The 19,508-nt window shown below is 39.4% G+C and overlaps 2 protein-coding genes across 2 annotated transcripts; both read left to right on the plus strand.

The window, feature by feature from the left end:
* The first annotated feature begins 868 nt into the window (after positions 1 to 868).
* On the plus strand, positions 869 to 9,723 carry LOC110049416 (neuronal acetylcholine receptor subunit alpha-7-like). Its single transcript, XM_089283200.1, has 8 exons — positions 869 to 1,195; positions 4,599 to 4,756; positions 5,554 to 5,598; positions 6,416 to 6,525; positions 7,109 to 7,253; positions 7,647 to 7,902; positions 8,054 to 8,226; positions 8,637 to 9,723. Exons 1-8 carry the CDS (start codon positions 1,081 to 1,083, stop codon positions 9,327 to 9,329), a joined length of 1,695 nt encoding a protein of 564 aa, XP_089139326.1. The 5' UTR covers positions 869 to 1,080; the 3' UTR covers positions 9,330 to 9,723.
* Positions 9,724 to 10,327: 604 nt separating this feature from the next.
* Positions 10,328 to 19,456, plus strand: LOC110049365 (neuronal acetylcholine receptor subunit alpha-7-like). Its single transcript, XM_020755155.2, has 8 exons — positions 10,328 to 10,669; positions 13,696 to 13,853; positions 14,304 to 14,348; positions 14,528 to 14,637; positions 15,299 to 15,443; positions 16,299 to 16,554; positions 17,650 to 17,822; positions 18,353 to 19,456. The coding sequence occupies exons 1-8, from the start codon at positions 10,588 to 10,590 to the stop codon at positions 19,040 to 19,042; spliced, it is 1,659 nt and encodes a 552-aa protein (XP_020610814.2). The 5' UTR covers positions 10,328 to 10,587; the 3' UTR covers positions 19,043 to 19,456.
* The last annotated feature ends 52 nt before the right edge of the window (positions 19,457 to 19,508 follow it).

The raw sequence follows: 19,508 nt of genomic DNA on the forward strand, positions 1-19,508 counted from the left end.
CTCTGTGATTATCGATTTCGTGAAATTGCTTGCCGAGGCAGTGTTTTGAACTAGTTTTTGCATACGAATCAGATGTGACACAAACCTTTTCGCAAGACGTGCTGGAACACAAGGCTGAGGAACCCGGGAACACACCACAATAGAGACTGTTTTGCCATCTGTAAAGAAGACTTCGATGTTTTTACAGACGGATAAATCAACTTTAATTCAATAAAAGCCATAAATAAAATGAGTCTTTTAAGACGAAAACATGGGTGGCGACATGTCCCACGATGCGTTTAAATGGATAGTTAATTAAAACAGGTGATAAAATTAGCTTAAGGAGTAATGGTACTGTAATTGAAATACTTCCCAATGACATTGCTTTTGGCTGTCGATTAAACAGTCTACAAGAACAAGTATATACGATCCAAACCTCGTCTTCTCGAAAGACAATTGCAAGGCTCCCGGTTCTCGAAGGAAATCAGTTGCCAAGCTTCTCTAAAGACTTTTCTTGTTTGATAGACAACCCAATAAGGATCGGAGCTGACTTTGGTTAAATTTCAAGATTATTTGATGCGCGGCAGTTAACGCAAATTAAATCCCATACAAAAATAGTTCAGTCAACTCTAATACATTTTTCAGGTGAGCTTCCTTAAATAGCAGGATAAAAATTAGAAACGAACACAGACTGGAAAAGAGATTTGGTATTTTAATCCTACGGACAAATGTGAGTGGGAGGAAGATGTAAAAGGTTTTTCCACTTATGATCTGTACCTAACACCTCTATCCCAAAAATTCATTTGTGAAAGAAATTATATCTTTCTGGCCTTATAACTCCTATACAGTTCTCAGCAGCTCAAATTGAAGCCGTCAACCAAAAAGAAACCACATCCTATCTACATTCTTGGTTGGATCATAGCGTGAACTCTAACTCAATTACGAATGAATAAACAATGCAGTTGCTTTAGTCTTTGCGACACATTTCCGGTGACTTTGTACACTCTGATGCAGCGGCAAGATACGTGTTGAAATCAATCAAACTGAATCCTATGGGACGCCAGGAAAATATTGACAGAGGCGATCGGCTTAAGAGGGTCAATGTATTTTCTCCTCAAAAGTGATCGGCGATCACACTTGATTAGCAAGATGAAGTTCTTGACGTGGATGTTTGTGAGTTTTCTATCTCAGACATTTGTAACATCTTCAACAAAAGGTAATGGGTAGCGAACTTTATTAACTTATCCGATTTGAATTTTCGATTATGTTCACTAAGACTTACATCACATTTTCTTGGTCAAGTGGAGTTGGGGCATTGATCAAATACTTATTTAGGGGAGTGTTCTACTCCATCTGCATCAACCCATTCATTCATTTCTTAACAGTTGTATTGTCCAAGTCCTCGAAGATGGGAAGGGCAGCTTCAGTTTAAGTATTGGACTGCTTTTAGGCATTTTGTAATATATATATATATCTAGCGAGTGATACAACGCATGTGACATACAATCGGTCGAACAAAATTGCACAGCTACTTTGATGGGTCTGTAATGCTTTCTTCATTTAATGCGACACCTTAATTTGTACAAATTATCCTCGTGTCGCTAGGCTTGGTGGTGGACGAGAGAAGTCTAACCGTACTCAGTCATTTTTGATCAGTCTTCAGAGCCTTTTTTTAAACTACAAAAAATAAACAAAGAAAGTACTTTAGTATGGCAAGGAATGCGGTTACCTCAGACATAAACAGTAACAGTTATACATTTCACAAAGGTTCTCTCAATAGTGAAACAATGCCAGGCGATATTCCACAACTTCTGAAGTTGTCACAGAGCATGCACACTGATAACCTCAGTCGGTCACAAGTCGTATGAAACCTACATGCTTCACAGCCTTTGATACAATTAAACACAATTTAATATATACTAGATATAAACCCATTACAACTTCTTCCAAATAATACAGACTGATCTTTGTTCGTTGCGGTCATCTGGTAGTCTCATAAACACATAACTGTGTTATTTCGTGGTAGAATTTGCCGATGCGAACAACCAGGTATTTCTCTTGCCATCAGCTGACGATTATTGGTTTGTTTTAGGGCAAAATTGATTTCAATTTAGACGGGTATTAGTCAAGTATCAGTGCGGTATAGTGTGGCGTTCATATATTTGACAAAACGTAATTAATTTGCTGTCAGTACGTTCCCCTCAGTATGCAACAAAGTCAAAATAAGGTCAGCTATTGACATACCACTTGGTAGAATATCATGAACACGGGGAAAATGGTTATTACATGCGAGTAATGTTTCCAAGTCAGTTTAAACTTCTCGATACCCATGCGGTACTCAGAAACATTCTGAGTTTTCACTGGTTAGAAAACGGCAATTAATTTAATTTCAAAGGTGACCAGATCGTAGATCTTTTGTGAAACAGCAACCTTTTATCAAGAGGAGTAAATATTTATTCGATGAGCATCTCTGTTACAGGATAAAGAAAACAGATTTCATGTGGTCAGTTGATGAAAATAGTTTCAGCCACCAGTAAAAAATACATAATCTAAAATTTCCAAACTGAAAAACAGCATAGCTCTCCGTTGTAAAGTTGAATTTTGAATAGCCACACGTTTAAAAACCTTGTACTTCAGTATCAAAAGGAAATCCACCGGCGTGTGTTTTCAATGTATTTTTGCACATATCAATACAGGTTATCTTAAATCAAGCTTCTAATCCTTGCACAAACAACACTATTAAGACAAACTCCGAAACGGACATTAAGCATGCACAATTGTAAAAGTGACAGTCGCTCACGCCGGCTACACGAGTATGATAAATAACGATTTTAAATTAAAAATGAGACGTTGTATTTCAGTTTCAATATGTGACGTGCACACAAGTAACAAAATCATCTAAACTGACCTGTTTACAATAGGAAAGCGTTCAATTTCCTATATTTACGTTTGGTATCAGATAAGCTCAATCAATGTTTTGCTTTCAGAGTTTCAATCTTTGACGTTAACTAAACATTTCATGAAATTTCTCATTGACTTAAATCACTCTTTGAAATATTACTTTTGAACTTGGCGAGAAAAGGTGAATTGGACGTTTTGGATGGAAAGAAATGACAATCGTTATCTCTGAGAAAATGATCGTTGGCCGCGGTAGCCACTGATAATACTAGCCTCCATAGGGTTACCGTTGGGTCGCATACCTCTCGCGAGTTTGCCTCTAGCTATCGCTCGGGAAAATCACCAGCTACTATAAAGGCAGGATATTTTTAACATGTAACTCAATTAGGTTGGGCTCTATTTTACCATGAAGCGAAAATAAATAAGTCAATATTGGTATACAAACTGATTTTAGGGGAGTGCCCAACTTATCTTACCCAGATGCTTGTGAAAAATGCAGACGCGAACGGAAGAACGAGCAGGCGAGGTCAATTAAACCTTGCCTGCCCCCGATTCAAACGGGAGTCTGAGGGTGGAAGGTCTTTTAGTTCTCAGTATCGAATGGCCGCCTCTGGAATATGATGCCTGCCCATATTAAAAGCCAACCTAATCCATTTTAAACATTTTATGGACAGTTATAAGGAATTGGACCATTTTATCATTTAAATTTTTAATTTTCTTGTTTTAATTGTTAGACTTGATCGTGATCCAATGCTTTGCTTTTGTTTTAGTGTGTCTCATATCTTAATTTTTTATATATATTATCGTTGCATATTTGAGAATCTTTCTATATTTTTAATTTTTAACACGTCATCTTTTTCTTCTGTAAATATTTATATGACGGCCACTGGTTTTTCCGAGTGATTACTGTTCTGTGTTACCCTCAGACTATAACTACAGACTATACAGACTACAGGATCATCATCTGACCGCTACTCTTCCATAAAAGTACATAACAGCAATACACACTGCCTTCTCGCATGAGCTTACATGTTGTGATCATGAAAATCGCACTTGTAAGAATTACCTGACGCACACGTTTCATCCCGGGGGTAAGGGGGGGGGGGTATTCCAGTAAGTTTTATACGGGGGGCTCCGCCCCAAGGTGTAATCATATCCCTTACCCTTTCGTATACCATTTTGACAGAAAAGGAACCCTTTTGCATACCTTTTATTGAAAAAGGCATCCCTTTCACATAGCTTCTTAAGAACATTGCATCCCTTTTCTAGACCTTTGTTAAGACTTAAGGTATTTAACAGGTAGTTCTTTACATAAACCTTATTGGTTTCCCTGGGCTTCCTTGCCTATTATACACATTGATGTAGTTATTACAATTATAAATGGCAAAAATAAAACAAGAAACAAGAATAAACAATATTGCCAGAGAACATCAATCATAGCCAGAAGAGATGTTAACCGGCCAAAAACAACTATTTTATATTCAGTTCATGTTCGAATTCACATTGGAGTTAAATGACAGATTTCCCTACCCTTTCATGTACTTTAACTTGTGAAATCCCTACCCTTTTATATACCTGAAGCCTGACGATGGTATCCCCTTTCGGGCGGAGCTCCCCGTATGGGTCATTATATAGGGAGTATCCCCCCGTGGGGGCATTTTATGCGGCATATGGAGCTACAATCAAGGAGTTCTTGTTACAAACCGTGAAATCTCTTTCAGAAATAAACGGAAAGAAGAATCAGTCAGATAGTGCAGAAGCCAGGTTGAGACAGAACCTATTTCATACTGAGTACAATCCGGAATTAAGACCTGTTCTAAACAGGAGTGATAAAGTTACTGTGAAGCTTGGGGTCTCCTTGCATCAAATTATCAATGTGGTGAGAGTTTTAATTCTTGAAATTTCACTTAATGTTCCTCAAGTGTTGTTAGTAAATAATTTCGTAATGCTGTTATATTTCATTACAACACCCCTCTGTACGTAACAGACCTGGTGAAACCTGATTGTTCAACAGGTTTTTGACGAAAACTCTACCAAAGGCGGACAAACATCGAACAGGTTGATCCAATTCTTCACCACTACAACATCAGGGAGGTCACTGGTTTAAAATGTAATCAAACCTTACCTGTATATCATATCACCCTGTTTTGGCAAAAACATAGGCGTAGAATGTTCAGCGTCATTGATAATTTCGATGCAGTGATTTCACTTTTACGTATCTACACTCTGAAACGCAATTTCTAGTGTTCTTGCTTTTTCCAACATATTAAACTGAAGAAACAATAACGGAATTCCAAACTCGTCACCTTTTCTTGCAGGGATGGAAAGCAAATTCTACACCAGGGAGAAATAAAATTGACCAGGGGCCAGGGAGGCCAACATTCCATGCACCAGGGAGAGTAAAATTAAAATAGCCAACCAGATTGGGTTTCACCAGGTCGGGTGTGTTACAGCTGCTGTGCAAGAGAATACACACACTTATAACTCATTGTATCAGGTGGTGAATTATTCCGTACATCTCTTCCCTTTCCTTTTTCTTCGAACCCTTTTGTCTGCCCCTTCCCCTTACTGTATCCCTGGAGTGACTTTTGCATGCTTAACATAACGCTGTAATCTTTAATTTTGCAAGCATTGTATATCCTCCAATTAATTAGCTTTGTTTTACGTAATATTCAGGACGAAAAAAATCAGCTGATGCAAGTTAGCCTGTGGATTCGTCAGGTAATTTTAAGAAGTCATGTGCTCTTGCCATTCCTTCCTAAACTTAACAGGTTCGTGCTGCATTCTACACTGACCGAAGTTTACATCCCTGGCAATGTGCATCGTATGATGGAGTCAGCATGATCATGGCGTGATGATGGATGGCATTTTAAAAGTGTTTCGATAGTTTCGAGTTTTCGCGGTTTACAGTTCGTCTGTCGCAACTGGATAGTGCTACAATTTTAATATAACTGCATAAATTCTCACGCGCCCATTGGCTAACTTTCATTGACAAAAAGCGCGGACAGACACGTGAATTTATAATTCATGCGATGTAGTTATTGTAAAAAACAAATTGACGTCAGCTTTTCATGTGTCTGTCATGGCTTTAGAGTTTTCTCAGTTGCTGCACCTACCCAATGGAATGCCTTGTCAGATAAGCTCAGAGATCATTCGCAATTTTCCGTATCTTCATCTAACTAAGCACTTAAAACACACTGATTTAAAGGAGCTTTTAACTTATGATTTCTGATGTAAATTTTTATTGTTTTAATTTGTTTTGCTTTTATTTACTCGTTCAAATTGTGAAGTGCTAATGAACTACACGGAATTAACGCTATATGAATGTTACTTATTATTATTATTATTATTATTATTATTGTTATTGTTATTGTTATTATTATTGACAATGAATGTCGTCATATGACATTGTTAAGTCGGTCAACAGCTACTTTTACCCATGGCTCCTGACTCATGACTCGACTCATAGGCTCATTTGAATCACGAAATTCATGAATACTTTGTTTTCGTCACATTAGGCCAATCCTTTGTTTTGCAGGCCTGGTTTAACCCATTCTTGACTTGGAATCCATCAGATTACGAAGACGTGAAACAAATCAACATCAACGCCAAAGATGTGTGGATACCAGATATTTATCTCTATAACAAGTAAGTCGGTATGGACAATACTTTTGCGCTACATGTGAGAAGACATAAGAGATTTAAACTTGTAAAGCTAAGACTTCAAATAGAGCTATTCGATCGGAAATTGTCAGTAATTAATAAAATACATTAAAACCCCCATTTCAACAAACATGTGGTGACCGTCACTTTCGTTTGATCAAAACAAAACGTCAGTAAGAATTTTCTTTATTTGCAAATCACTATTTGACCACCGTGTCTCTACGGCTAGGGTTTGCTGGCCCCTTACTAGTCGAATAAATTAACAAGTTTAAAATGGGGTCTTTTTAAAGATTGGGCTACAAGGCAGTGTGTGTTGCTTTTTTATTGCGGATTGCTCAAACTACTGGTTATGCTCTAAAGTTGTAGGAGTGGGGCGTGTAGAGAATCCTGAAATGTTTATTTTTAGTAGTCGTCGCCTAAAAATCATTTAACCTGAAATGACGTCACAATTTTCAAACACCCGTCATCATAGATATAATGTCAGAAAATCAGCAAATTGTTTCTTATTGTATTTTTTATTTTTATCAAAACGGACAATAATTACAGGAAATGTGTTTGTTCTCTACAGTGCTGACGCAACCCAGGATGGGGCACTGGATCGATTCAAGACCAAAATAGTACTCAGTTCCAACGGACGGAACATGTGGCTCGGCCCAGTACTTTACACGTTCTCCTGCAAAATAAACGTTGACTTTTTCCCCTTTGATGAACAGGTGAGCATGTTTAAAGTTTATTATATAATAAGCCAAATTATTTTCGCATTTTGATTGGTTCTTGCTTATGTTGTATTGGAGGACAAAAAAAAAAAACAAAAAAAACAAGTAGATTCCATGTTGCCGTGCATCTGTTCAGTAATAGATAACAGAAGACGTCAAAATGTGGCAAGAACACCGGTGACACACTCGGCTATCGTCAGGTGTACCACATTTTTGTTCTTACCACATTTTGATGTCATCTGTGATCTATTACTGAACACTCGCATGGCAACGTCGAATCTATTTGTTAAATAGACCTCGCGAGTGTCAGGCTTATAAGCAAGGATACTCCTACTAGAGAATGCACTGATGGATCTATTGCAAATCGTTATTTTTTTTGTTGTTCTTCAGTTGTGTTCCATGAAGTTCGGTTCCTGGACATACGATGGATATCGAGTCGACGTTCAAATGGAAGCGGAGGAAGCTGACGTTAAGATGTTCGTCACCAATGGAGAGTGGGATTTGATTGGTGTCCCTGCTCAAAGGAATGAAATCATTTACGTGTGCTGTCCTGAACCTTATCCTGACGTCACATTTACAGTCCATATAAGGAGGCGTACCAAGTATTATTACGTCAACCTCATAATACCATGCGCACTAATAACATGTAAGTTTTTTGGAATGGGTTATGTTTGGTTACGCAAGCAAATCTGTCAAACATGCCTGCTACCAACAGTTTCTTCCCCATTTTCTTTTTCTCCTCCACTTCCTCCTTGTATGTTCCATTTCATATTACAATTGTGTCCTTTTGTTTCTAGCTCTGACGCTGCTGTCGTTCTTCCTCCCCCCTGACTCGGGTGAACGCATCACACTGGTAATCACCAACCTCCTGGCCATGACTGTGTTTATGTTGATAGTGGCGGAGATCATGCCTGCAACTTCTGAAGTTATTCCACTTCTAAGCATTTACTACACTGGTATCATGTTTGAGGTGAGCTAACAATTGGAAACGTTAAAAGACGGGTCTAGACACAGGCTCATTCTACAGAGTCCATAATTCCTGATTATGTCATATATAGTTAGTTTAATTCCACATTGCTGCTTGATATAATCCATTTTTATCCTGCAATTAAGCATTCCAGTAGAGTACCATGCCAGAACCGAACCAAAGTGAATAAAGTGAATGCAGTTCTACAACTGAGGGTGGAAAGTTTACTGCACGAATAAAGTGCCATAATAATGTATAAAAGCAGGCAACCACTTTCTCGCAAACTGCGCACCTACAACGAAGGAACAACTCAAACCACGAGGCCATATTTTCTGTAGTTCACCTTAACACTCGCTCTATTCTGAACCGCCTAGTATTTCTAACAATTTTAACTCCTCTTGTCTATGGTTCAGGTCGCCCTTTCCTTGGTTGCAACCTGCATGGTCCTTAAATGCTATTACAACAATCCTTCAGTCTCGGAGATGCCCACCTGGGTTAGAACTATTGTCCTGAACTGGCTGGCAAAAATTGTGCGCGTCAAAGTTCCACCAGGATTGATAAACGTCATTGAAAAACACGTGCAGGAACAGGAGGAGGTTCTGGAGGAAATCCAGCATGAAGGACAGAACTCCATCATTCAACCAATCACACCCCGCGAAAGGTGTTTCACTTCAGTGGGAGATTTCTATTCTAAATCTCGAGGCAGCCTATTCTCTGCTGGACGAAACCGGTGTCGGACCTTGTCGTCTGAGAGAGATTCTAGTCTCTATGGAGAGACTTCGTCAACTCTTGGACTCCCCAGGTTGTATAACCTACAATATGCCAGCAGTTTGCGATCCATCAACGAAGCGCATCCAATAACGAGCCCTAATAATGTCCAATCGTCCTTTGAAGCCACCATGAAAGAGATGCTTCTGAAGCTCGACAATTTATTGAAGAACGTGCGAAGGCTGGTACATGTCGTGAGACAAAATGAAAAAAATGACATCAGGAAGGAGGAATGGAAAATTGTCGCCTCCGTCATCGATGCCTGCTTTTTCTGGGTGTTCATGGTGACTTTGTTTGTTTCGAGTCTTGTGATTTTTCTACAGGCTCCGAGTTATTAAAACGTCTCAGGATAAGTGAATATAAACAAACCAAAAGATACGCAAACGACTGAACTGATGTATGGAAGGACGCATGATGGAATGAAGGCATGGCCGACTGTCTGACATACTTACCGAATGAGCGACTGACTGACTGACTGACTGACTATCTGAATGACCGACTGACTGACTGACTGACTGCCTGACCGACCGAACGACCGACTGCCGGTCTGAATGACCGACTGACTGATTGACTGAAATTCAGCCAACGGGGATTTTTTAAATTAGTTTTTACGATGTTTCCCGGAGCTGTACATAAATGATATAATTATTTGATTGCGTAGAAAAATTGCAAAGTTTATTGACTGTTCAATAGAGAGGTACAGAATAGCAAATAAAAACACTTTTTCCACTATTACGTTTCGGTCTGTTCACTCTCTTATATTCTCAGTAGTTGTACGAAAGGGCGAAATTTGTTAGCTTTTAAATTTAATTCAAAGCATGATTACTCAGCGGCAAAGATGACGACGAGAGCTATTATACTAGCACACTAATCCCATTCTTACTAAAGTTTCACTAAACGAGATACGTCCCTTACTGTATATGACTGAGAAAATGACTTCATTGTGACTGGCAGAGAGAAGGCCAATTTTTAATTTGCGTTGCAATACAAATTAATGCGCGCTTATAGTCTCATTGAATTAGCAAGCAATCAAGGATTTATTTGAGAATTCTTTCCACTTCCAGAAACCTTAAGGCTCGCGCAAGTTTAGGGGAATTTTCACTGAAATATCACTTGTGGTATAAATCATTGATAATAATTATTGCACTCGGATTCATAGGATTACCTATTCTTAACTTGTGATGAATCCAAAACAAAGCCGTGTGGTGAGAAATTTGTAATCAGTGATTACCAGGATTCCTAATCTCAGCGGTACGAAAAATTAGCGCCCGGGAAGGATTTACCCACTCGTCCATACCTCCAATCTATCCAGCATATTTTCATTTGATGCGCTATTTATTTTTTTAGCCCATCGATAACTACATAACAACAACTTTGACCTTAATTCAGTGCAAGTTTTCGAAAAATTACGAGTAGTTTGTTGACCCTTGATAGTACACTGACGCGTCGGCAAGATATGGGCTGACATCAACTTGAAACCGAACTCTTGTACATATTTCATATTTCGAGGCTTGCTTGCATAGATATCGTGAGAGCAACAGCGCCTGAGCTCTAGAGTTACTGAAGTCTGAAGCACATATTCCGCCCGCCTCGAGGATGAAAACGCTCAAACACGAAATCTTGAAGGGCACGTTTTTGAGCTTTCTGTATTTGACAACCGTGACATCTTCTAATACAGGTAAGAGAGGTTCATTGTCATCCAGGAGTCGGTTAACGTCAGTATTGCATGCACGTTGTATTGTACATGTACACAGTGTAAAATCTCAGTGATTACACACTAGCATTTTCAACACATCACGAACAAGCGCCGTTGCAAGGTTTCTTGATTGTGATCGATTTAATCGTCGATCAGTGAAGTGTTGTCGTTGCTCTTATACAAATGATGCAAACTTCCGGGGGAACCTGACTCATTCTTGGCAATCTTCATAGCCGTTCCCATTTTCTAAACGTGAAGGAACGTTGTTTCTTGGCAAAGGAAAGGTCACCATACAGACAGAAACTGTTTTATTTCACTGAGTGGTTTCTCAACATTGAATCATTGCCAAACCAATTCTTAACTTTTCCGACCTTAAGTATCAAAATACAAGTTATAACTGTGCTATAAATATTCCTCGTATGAAGTCTGGTTTGCCGATAATACTGTGATAACCTTGGTCGGCTTTTCAGACTGGTTTGTCCAAACAGATAAACTTGATAAATCAAATTCCTTTGCTTTGTCTTTGTCTTGACTGTTGTAATGCAGGACAATGCGGCAATGTTCAAAAAAGGAAATTAAATTTAGATGCTAACTTGCGGTCAGTTGTATATATAAATTTATCCAATGCAGGTAAGTTAGTAACATTTTGAGCAGAAAAGGTTTTAAACATGCATCATATCATACTATTGCAAAGTGCTAATTAATCGCTTTTTCAGTTAATTGCTTCTCTAGTAATTTGTAGTCACTTTCATTTATCCGTTTGGCCTGATAAGGCACCAAGGGCAACGGAATACCGCATTTTAATCAAAACTTTCCAGAGTCAGAACTTTCTTAGACGCCAGAGGGCCTTGACAGGCGAGAAAAGTCGGCGACATGTACAGTAGCTCTTCGGCTGCGATTGAAAGTTGAATTGACTGTGACTGAGTCAGTTCTGCTAGAAATTATTTTGACAAACACTGGTGTATACTTGTAATGTAAGCCAGGCTCGTTTAGGGGCTGGTTTGGTTCAAGGGTAAGTAAGAAAATGGCGAGCCTCCCAATTTTAGATCAGTTAACAAGTCGTTCAAATACTTCTAGTCGAGTGAAACGGGAGTGGGAGAGAGTGACTACTTCATGGATTTAAAATATCTTCTGTTGCGTTTCTCTGTCAATCACTACCCTAATCAGGTTCAATCTTTGAAAAACGATACAACTTTTAGAACCACCAAACCTCCAAAACACGAAGTTGGTTTGCACGTAACGTCCAACCGAGTTGTAAGGACTGGCGATCTGAGAACAACGTGATCGCGTTTGTATTGAAAAGAGCCGATGAACCGTACTGTTTATTCTCCTTTTAATCTGAAGTTCATTTAGAGAGCAAAGCCTGATAAAGCGTGAGAGAAAGTTTATTTTACGGAAAAAAAGCTTATTTATTATTTCCTCTTTTTGTTTTCCTCAAAGGTCTGATAAGCCAAATAAATATTATTTTAGTATTTGCCAAGAGGAATCCCTAGATAAACTGTTGCAATCTTAGAATTGAATATGAAATGTGTTATGTTTAATCTTTCACTAAAGTGCTGCGTATTTATCCGTAAAATATATACCAAAAGTTATTTTACTGTGAAAAGTGAGTAAATAATGAATGGTAAAGTTCTGTTATGATTCTTTTAGTATTGCTTAAATACGTTAACTTGCCCTTGGTAGTCGTGCGAATTGCGCACGAAATGCGCGCGAAATACGCGAGACCTGAGAGAAACTAACCGCGCAAAATACTTCTTGCGTTACGTTTTCGCTTCTCGTAGGGACAATCAAGGAAAAGAATACATTTACTGATTTACGGCGTGGCTAAGAGTTCAGTCAGCCCGCTAAACGTAAACATTGGTCAGTATTTCTATTTTAAAACAAGTCGTCAACGCAGCAATTGAGTTGAACTCAGTTTTTCGGTCTCATTTGGTACAGCAATTTATACTTGATACATCTTCATATCAGTACAGTGTGAGGCCTAGTTCTCGGCCGGGCCCAGTTCTCGGCCACTTTTTGTTCAGCGCTTACTTTTCGCGCCACAAATGAATCTGAATAAAAAGCAATTGTTTCCAAAGGTAGCTTGATTCCTTGTCTTCCGTTCTGCCGAGTTTTGTTTCGTCCTGCCGAGTTTTCCTGTGAGCACGTCGAGGTGACGCGAAGGTAGGTGAAATTGGTTTCCCCGAAAACGTGTTTGTTTACGGCTACTCGAATTACATGGTTTAATTCAAGTTTATATTTTGTCCGTCTAGAAAGCCCAAATGAGCCAATTCTTGGCATAAAGGACGTAGAGTGATAAAGCTATCTGTTAAATATAAACTTTTCCTGGCCTGTTTAATTCTTTGACCTGAATTCACTCCTCAATATTTCCTTAGTACTTTTGCGTATTTGCCTATTCTCGGCCACCTTGCTCGCCTTCAACACTAAAAGTGCTCATAGTTTTGTGTGGAGTATTCGTGTCAAGTCAGTTGTAAAAATAAAGCTGTAATGGGGTGGCATGCTGAAAACTATGAGCTCTGCCCCGTTTTAAATACCCGACTCTTTTTTAGCCTCGCTTGACTGCACTTAAGAGAAAAACTGGGTGTGCAATAAACTTCCTTTTCTAACATGAAACAAAGCTCTTTAAGGATAATTTGTGATCGAAATATCAAAACACAAGCCTTATAGGTAATAAAGCGATGTTTATTTTGAGGAATCGCGCGCACTCTTTTGTGGCCGAGAACTGGGCTCGCTGGCCGATAACTGGGCCCACGAACGAAGCCTCCATTTTCGTTATTACTCGGGAGAAAACAGCGTTGAGCAGTCGATAGCTGAACATATGTAAACTGAATGCTGAAGCTAGTTGTGCGTGAAATTTTAAGTCCTTAAGGCTATTCCAAGGTAAGAAGTTTACGTTTTATAAGTTTACGTTTTCTGTGGCCGAAAACTGGGCCCCATACTGTACACTTCCGAGAAATTATCCCACAGATTTTCCTGTCTAAACTTCTCAGTTCAATTACGTGTTGCAGAAATCGATGGCAAGAGGAATCAGTCGCAAAGCCAGGCCGCTAGGTTGAGACGTGAGCTATTCCGCACTGACTACGATCCTGAGCTGAGGCCTGTTGTGAACATGAGCGATAAAGTTATTGTAAAGCTTGGAATCTCTTTACATCAACTTATCAATGTGGTGAGAATCACATTACTGTCATTAAATCGTCATTAAATTGTCTAACGCTCGGCAACGTCATCAGACTTAGGCTCACTGACCTCGAGTCAACGAACTATTTAACGCCTTGTTACATACTGGGATGAATTAATGCCACGAATCTCATAGTTACAGTGTCTCTCACTAGCCAAAGCATTAAGGAAACGGATAAACTGTTAGGCAAAACTGAGATAATATTGAAGAGGGAGGGGGCGGGGCGGCGGTTGAGATTAAAGTTTAAATCACGCGGGATCATCCTGCGTCAATAGAAACCTCGCATAAGTACCAACACTCCTCCACACGATCTCAAGGACTGGGACGGATATCGATTTTAATACAATTTAATGACTATTTTATTTCATTGTTGATTATAGTAAAATTATAATCATAGTATTGCGCCCTCCGATTAAGATTTATTCTCGTGTTTTACAGGACGAAAAAAATCAGTTGATGCAAGTCAGTCTTTGGATTCGTCAGGTAATATCTTTCCGTGACCTGTTTCAACAAAATTGTTACACTGCGTGAAGCCTACCTTGCAATACAACTAGTCCAGCGCTACGGCCTTTAGGATCCTAGCTGTTTCTCGGACATTATCAATTTCACAGACTACACCTGTGTGATTATCGATATCATGTACAACTGTGTTTGACTTGCAGACCTGGTTCAATCCATTCTTGACTTGGAACCAATCGGAATATGGAGGAATTAGTCAAATAAATATCAGACCAGATAAAGTGTGGATACCAGATATCTTTCTATATAACAAGTAAGTTCACCATCGGACGGCCTGTTATTCCCTGGCAGCAGGTATTTAATTAAGCAATAGGGTATTTTTGCATGTTTATACATAGCCTCATCTAAACACGAGGGAGGTTGGGAGAATCCTCGAAAGTTAAGCAAACCCTCGACTGCATCTCGGGTGTGCTTAACTTTCGAGAATTCTCGCAGCCTCCCTAGTAGATATGCATGTACATTCTGTAAATTTACGGGTTTTCTCTAGAACTGAGGTTTTTATTAGCTGGGTTGCCGCGAGTTTTCTTTTCACAGTTAATCAAAAAGGAGTGTTTGTTGCTTTTGTACTGTCATCAGCGTCAGGAAATCGATTTCCTGGTTCAGTTAGTTACAGTTTTCATTGGATTTCGAGAATTCTCGCAGCCTCCCCAGTAGATATACATTCAATAAATTTACGGTTTTTCTCTACATGAACTGAGGTATTTATTAGCTGGTTTGCCGCGAGTTTTCTTTTGACAGTTAATCAAAAAGTCGTGTTTGTTGTTGTTGTACTGTTATCAGTGTGAGAAAATCGATTTCCTGGTTCAGTAAGTTACAGTTTTCATTGGCTGTAGGTCGTATATACAATGAATCACTAACTCTCAAGATCTTTAATAGTTTGTTCATACCTTTCTTTTCTTTTCTCCTGATTCAAGTGCTGACGCGACCCAGGATGGCGCACTGGATCGATTCAAAACCAAAATAGTACTCAGTTCTAACGGACGGAACATGTGGCTCGGCCCGGTTCTCTACACTTTCTCTTGCAAGATAAATGTTGACTTTTTCCCTTTTGATGAACAGGTGAGCGCTTTAATAACAAACTTTCTCTGGGCAAGTGAGCTTGCATTTTAAACAAGGTTGCAACTAGCAGTTGTGTCAGTCAGCGACAGCAATCAAGGAGAATCAGTTGTGAAAATTTGGTATTGAAAAGAGTCACCATATTTCGTCAACCACATAACCTGAGCATACTTTTCAAAATGCTCAGTTATGGAATGTTATTAATAACATTCCCATTGACCTTTCACACATGCAAGTCACATGTGCAATATCCAAGTTATCAGTTACAGTCAGGCAAAAACGATTAACGTGTCGATTTCATTTGTAATAATTTCAGCAACCGCTAGGGGTGGCCGCAATCTGATAGGCTTTAAATAACTGATTTCGATAATAGTGTGTTTTTATTCGTAATATGATGTCGAATATAATCGGAATGGCTTAGGATTGAACAATAATAGAGACATTCAGCACAATCTCGATTCCGATGAAGGCAGGAAATAGGGAGGATTATGGGAACGAGACTGATATGTACTTAAATTACCTACTCTTCAATCTGAAGTTCCACTGTTTCACTACTATTTTCAGGTTTACTTCAATTTAAGTTAATTTTGTGCGTGGCCAAACTAACCCAAAATACCAAACAAACAGAAAATTGCCTTAAATTGAAGGAAACCAGAAAATAGTAGTCTAGTAAGTCAGAAAAACACCAAAGAGATCATGATAAACAATAGAGGAACAAGGATGGAGAATTTAACACGGATTACAATGAAAGGACAAACTTGAAAATTTTAGGCTAAACTTTTCAAGATGAACAAACCGTGAGGTAAGACTGCTCCCTTTTTATTTTTACTGTCTTTTAATTTTTACCATCTCATTTAGTTCTGCTCGATGAAGTTCGGTTCGTGGACATACGATGGTTACCGATTGGACGTTGTATTGGAAGCACAGGAAGGTGACACTAAGAAGTACGTCACCAATGGAGAGTGGGATTTGATTGGTATCCCTGCGCAAAGAAATGAGATCATTTACGTATGCTGTCCCGAGCCTTACCCGGATGTGACGTACACAGTCCATATAAGAAGGCGTACCAAGTATTATTACGTCAACCTTATAATTCCATGCGTGCTGATAACTTGTAAGTAACTTATAACGCTTTGTTTTTGAAGCATGGCCACTCTTTTTAAAGACAAGCAATAGACTGCAAGGCTGGTACTACGTGAAAAACGTTTCGAGACACCAACATGACAAGAACCGATAAAGTAGGATCGCAACAGTGGACAGCTGTTTCGCCCTTCTTGGGGCTCGTCAGCACTGTATAGCGAAGATATGTAACGCCAGCCCAACAGCCAACGCACATAAATTGCAAAATAACCCGTGCACTATATCAAGTTCCGTACTTTGAACTCACTTGCGCCCCGAAACACGCGTTGCCACATCACATGTTTCGGGGCGCAAGGAGACAAAGTGTCAAGATTGGTGTCTCGGAAAGCAAAAGAATAAATGTGGCTGGACAAGGCCAGCCTAAACACTTAAACATTCAACTGCATGGCCAGTACCACGCTTAGAAAACGCAGCGTATCGGATCTAAAAAGACCTACGGCCCGAAAATACATAAATGAGAAACCATAAACTGCAAGGGACCGCATACGATAAACGCTGCCAACGTAGGATCTACAAGAGATCTGATCGGCCAAAAAAAATGTATGAAGACAAGCAATAGACTGCAAGGCTGGTACTACGTGAAAAACGTAGTACCAGCCTTGCAGTCTATTGCTTGTCTTCATACATTTTTTTTGGCTGATCAGATCTCTTGTAGATCCTACGTTGGCAGCGTTTATCGTATGCGGTCCCTTGCAGTTTATGGTTACTCTTTTTAAAACCCGATTTAAACATACGAGGTCACTGTCTATTTGGTAAGGAACCAAAAGGAGTAGTTCCATGCCAAAGGGAACATTTGGTAGAGAGATTGATCACATACACTGTATCAGGCAATTTCGAGTTGTGGGATAATCCGTCGTAATGAAACCCATTGCCTGGGTGTTTGATATAATTTATGACAAAGAATACATCGCTAAAATTGTAGGTAACGATTTCGTGAATCTAAGTAAAGCAGTCGGATAAGATGATTTTGTCTAAAAGATCCATGAACCAGATCTCGCCGCTAAAATGCTGTAACATGCTCAAATCCAAATATATGAGTGATTGAACTGTTTTCCTTCCCTGTGTTTAGCTCTGACGCTGCTGTCGTTCTTCCTCCCCCCTGACTCGGGTGAACGCATCACACTGGTGATCACCAGCCTCCTGGCCATGACTGTGTTTATGTTGATCGTGGCGGAGATCATGCCTGCCACTTCTGAAGTTGTTCCGCTTATAAGCATTTACTACACAGGTATCATGTTTGAGGTGAGGGAACGAGACTTCACATCTGTGCATGTACATGCAGTACATCTTGTTCAATAAACCATATCCGTATTCTCGGTATTGGATTGGAACTAGCTGCAAGTAGCTGGGACTAACTGCGGGGAGTCTTTTCAAATGCAAACTACATTTTGATCTCTTTAATGACATTCCCCCGCATGAACCGCCATTGCAAGCTGGCTCCATGCAGTGCCGAGAATACGAATACGGCCTATTGAATTCCCGTGATTATGATTTGTGAAAACAACTTACTTTAGCAAACGACAATCTTTGCTACAATGTAGCCTTCAGAAAGTCTTGTTTGTAGCTACACATGGTAAACTTTGTCTGCACGGGCCGGGACGTTTAGGTCACGAACCAACTACAGGCGCAGAACGAATTTGCAATCAACTTCAAGTAGGGTTCAACGCAAAATAGTCTCTTTTAAAAAAGTTCAAATAAATTGGAAAACACTGAGCCAATTTAAATATTTGTCTTCTCGTAAAGAATTTAATCGTTACTTATATTATGTTTAGGTGGGACTTGCTTTGGTTGCAACGTGCCTGGTCCTTAAATGCTATTACAACAATCCTTCAGTGTCGGAGATACCTGTGTGGGTGAGAACCATTGTCTTGAACTGGCTGGCAAAACTTGTGCGTGTCAAAGTTCCGCCAGGTCTTGTCAAAGTCATTAACAAACACTTCAAGGAGAAAGCTGAAGCCCGGGAGGAGATTGAGCACGAGCGGCGTAATTCTATCCTCCCACAATCAATCTTGAACGTTAACCAGGATAGATGTAAAAAAAGTAGCGTTATTTCCATGGGACGAAACCGTGCTATGAACAGTATATCTGAGAGACGCTTCAGTTGTGGATCAGAAGATATGTCAACTCTTGGTCTTCCGCAGTTATTTAACACACGCGCAAACAGTCAGAATTCCATTAACGAAGAACAGCCTATCAGAGAAGCTCCTCCGCCTAATGTCCCACTGTCCTTTGAGGCATCCATGAAGGAAATGCTTTTAAAGCAAGACAATTTGTTGAGGAACGTGCGAAGGCTGGTGCATGTCGCGAGAGAAAATGAAGAAAATGAGATTAAGAGGGAGGAGTGGAAAATGGTCGCCTCTGTCATCGATGCTTGCTTCTTTTGGTTGTTTATGGTAACTCTAATTCTATCCTCCCTAGTCATTTTTCTACAAGCTCCAAATTATAACGATAAAGATGTGTGACTTAGATTGATAGCAATAGTTAATAGCACCATGCTTAGTGGCCAGGAAAGTAGTTTGTATTTCGTGTAACACTAGTAGAGGTAGAGCCAACTTTTCATTGGAAACATTTGACGGTTTTTGAGAAAGGATGTTTAGGTTCATAACTAATTTTGACTTAATAGACTCAAAGTATCTACAGGCAGTCGCCACTTGTCACCTATTCAAATCCATCAGTGCTTGCTGTATAAAGACATGTTTGTCGCTAGAGGAAGTATTCGTTGTATAGGACTTTGGTCGGTGGAAATAGTTTGTACTTCATGAGTCACAGAAATTGGACTACCTTTCACCTTAAAATGTTTTACAGATGCAACGAATAGTTTTAGCCGCTAGCAGGACATAACGTCTTTAATAAATTTATTCACTGACAAAACATAATTTCTAAATGTAATTTGACAATTCCAATATACATGAAATATTGCAATGCCTC

Source organism: Orbicella faveolata, unplaced genomic scaffold, assembly GCF_042242905.1.
Source record: "Orbicella faveolata isolate gen_17 unplaced genomic scaffold, um_ofav_v1 contig_12, whole genome shotgun sequence".
Lineage (NCBI taxonomy): Eukaryota > Metazoa > Cnidaria > Anthozoa > Scleractinia > Merulinidae > Orbicella > Orbicella faveolata.

Coding starts and splice junctions, on each gene's coding strand:
- LOC110049416 (XM_089283200.1), top strand. CDS start 1,081: ATGTATTTTCTCCTCAAAAGTGATCGGCGATCACACTTGATTAGCAAG. Junction 4,757..5,553: donor TGCATCAAATTATCAATGTG/GTGAGAGTTTTA, acceptor CGTAATATTCAG/GACGAAAAAAATCAGCTGAT. Junction 7,903..8,053: donor ACCATGCGCACTAATAACAT/GTAAGTTTTTTG, acceptor TTTTGTTTCTAG/CTCTGACGCTGCTGTCGTTC.
- LOC110049365 (XM_020755155.2), top strand. CDS start 10,588: ATGAAAACGCTCAAACACGAAATCTTGAAGGGCACGTTTTTGAGCTTT. Junction 14,638..15,298: donor GATATCTTTCTATATAACAA/GTAAGTTCACCA, acceptor TCCTGATTCAAG/TGCTGACGCGACCCAGGATG. Junction 16,555..17,649: donor TCCATGCGTGCTGATAACTT/GTAAGTAACTTA, acceptor CCCTGTGTTTAG/CTCTGACGCTGCTGTCGTTC.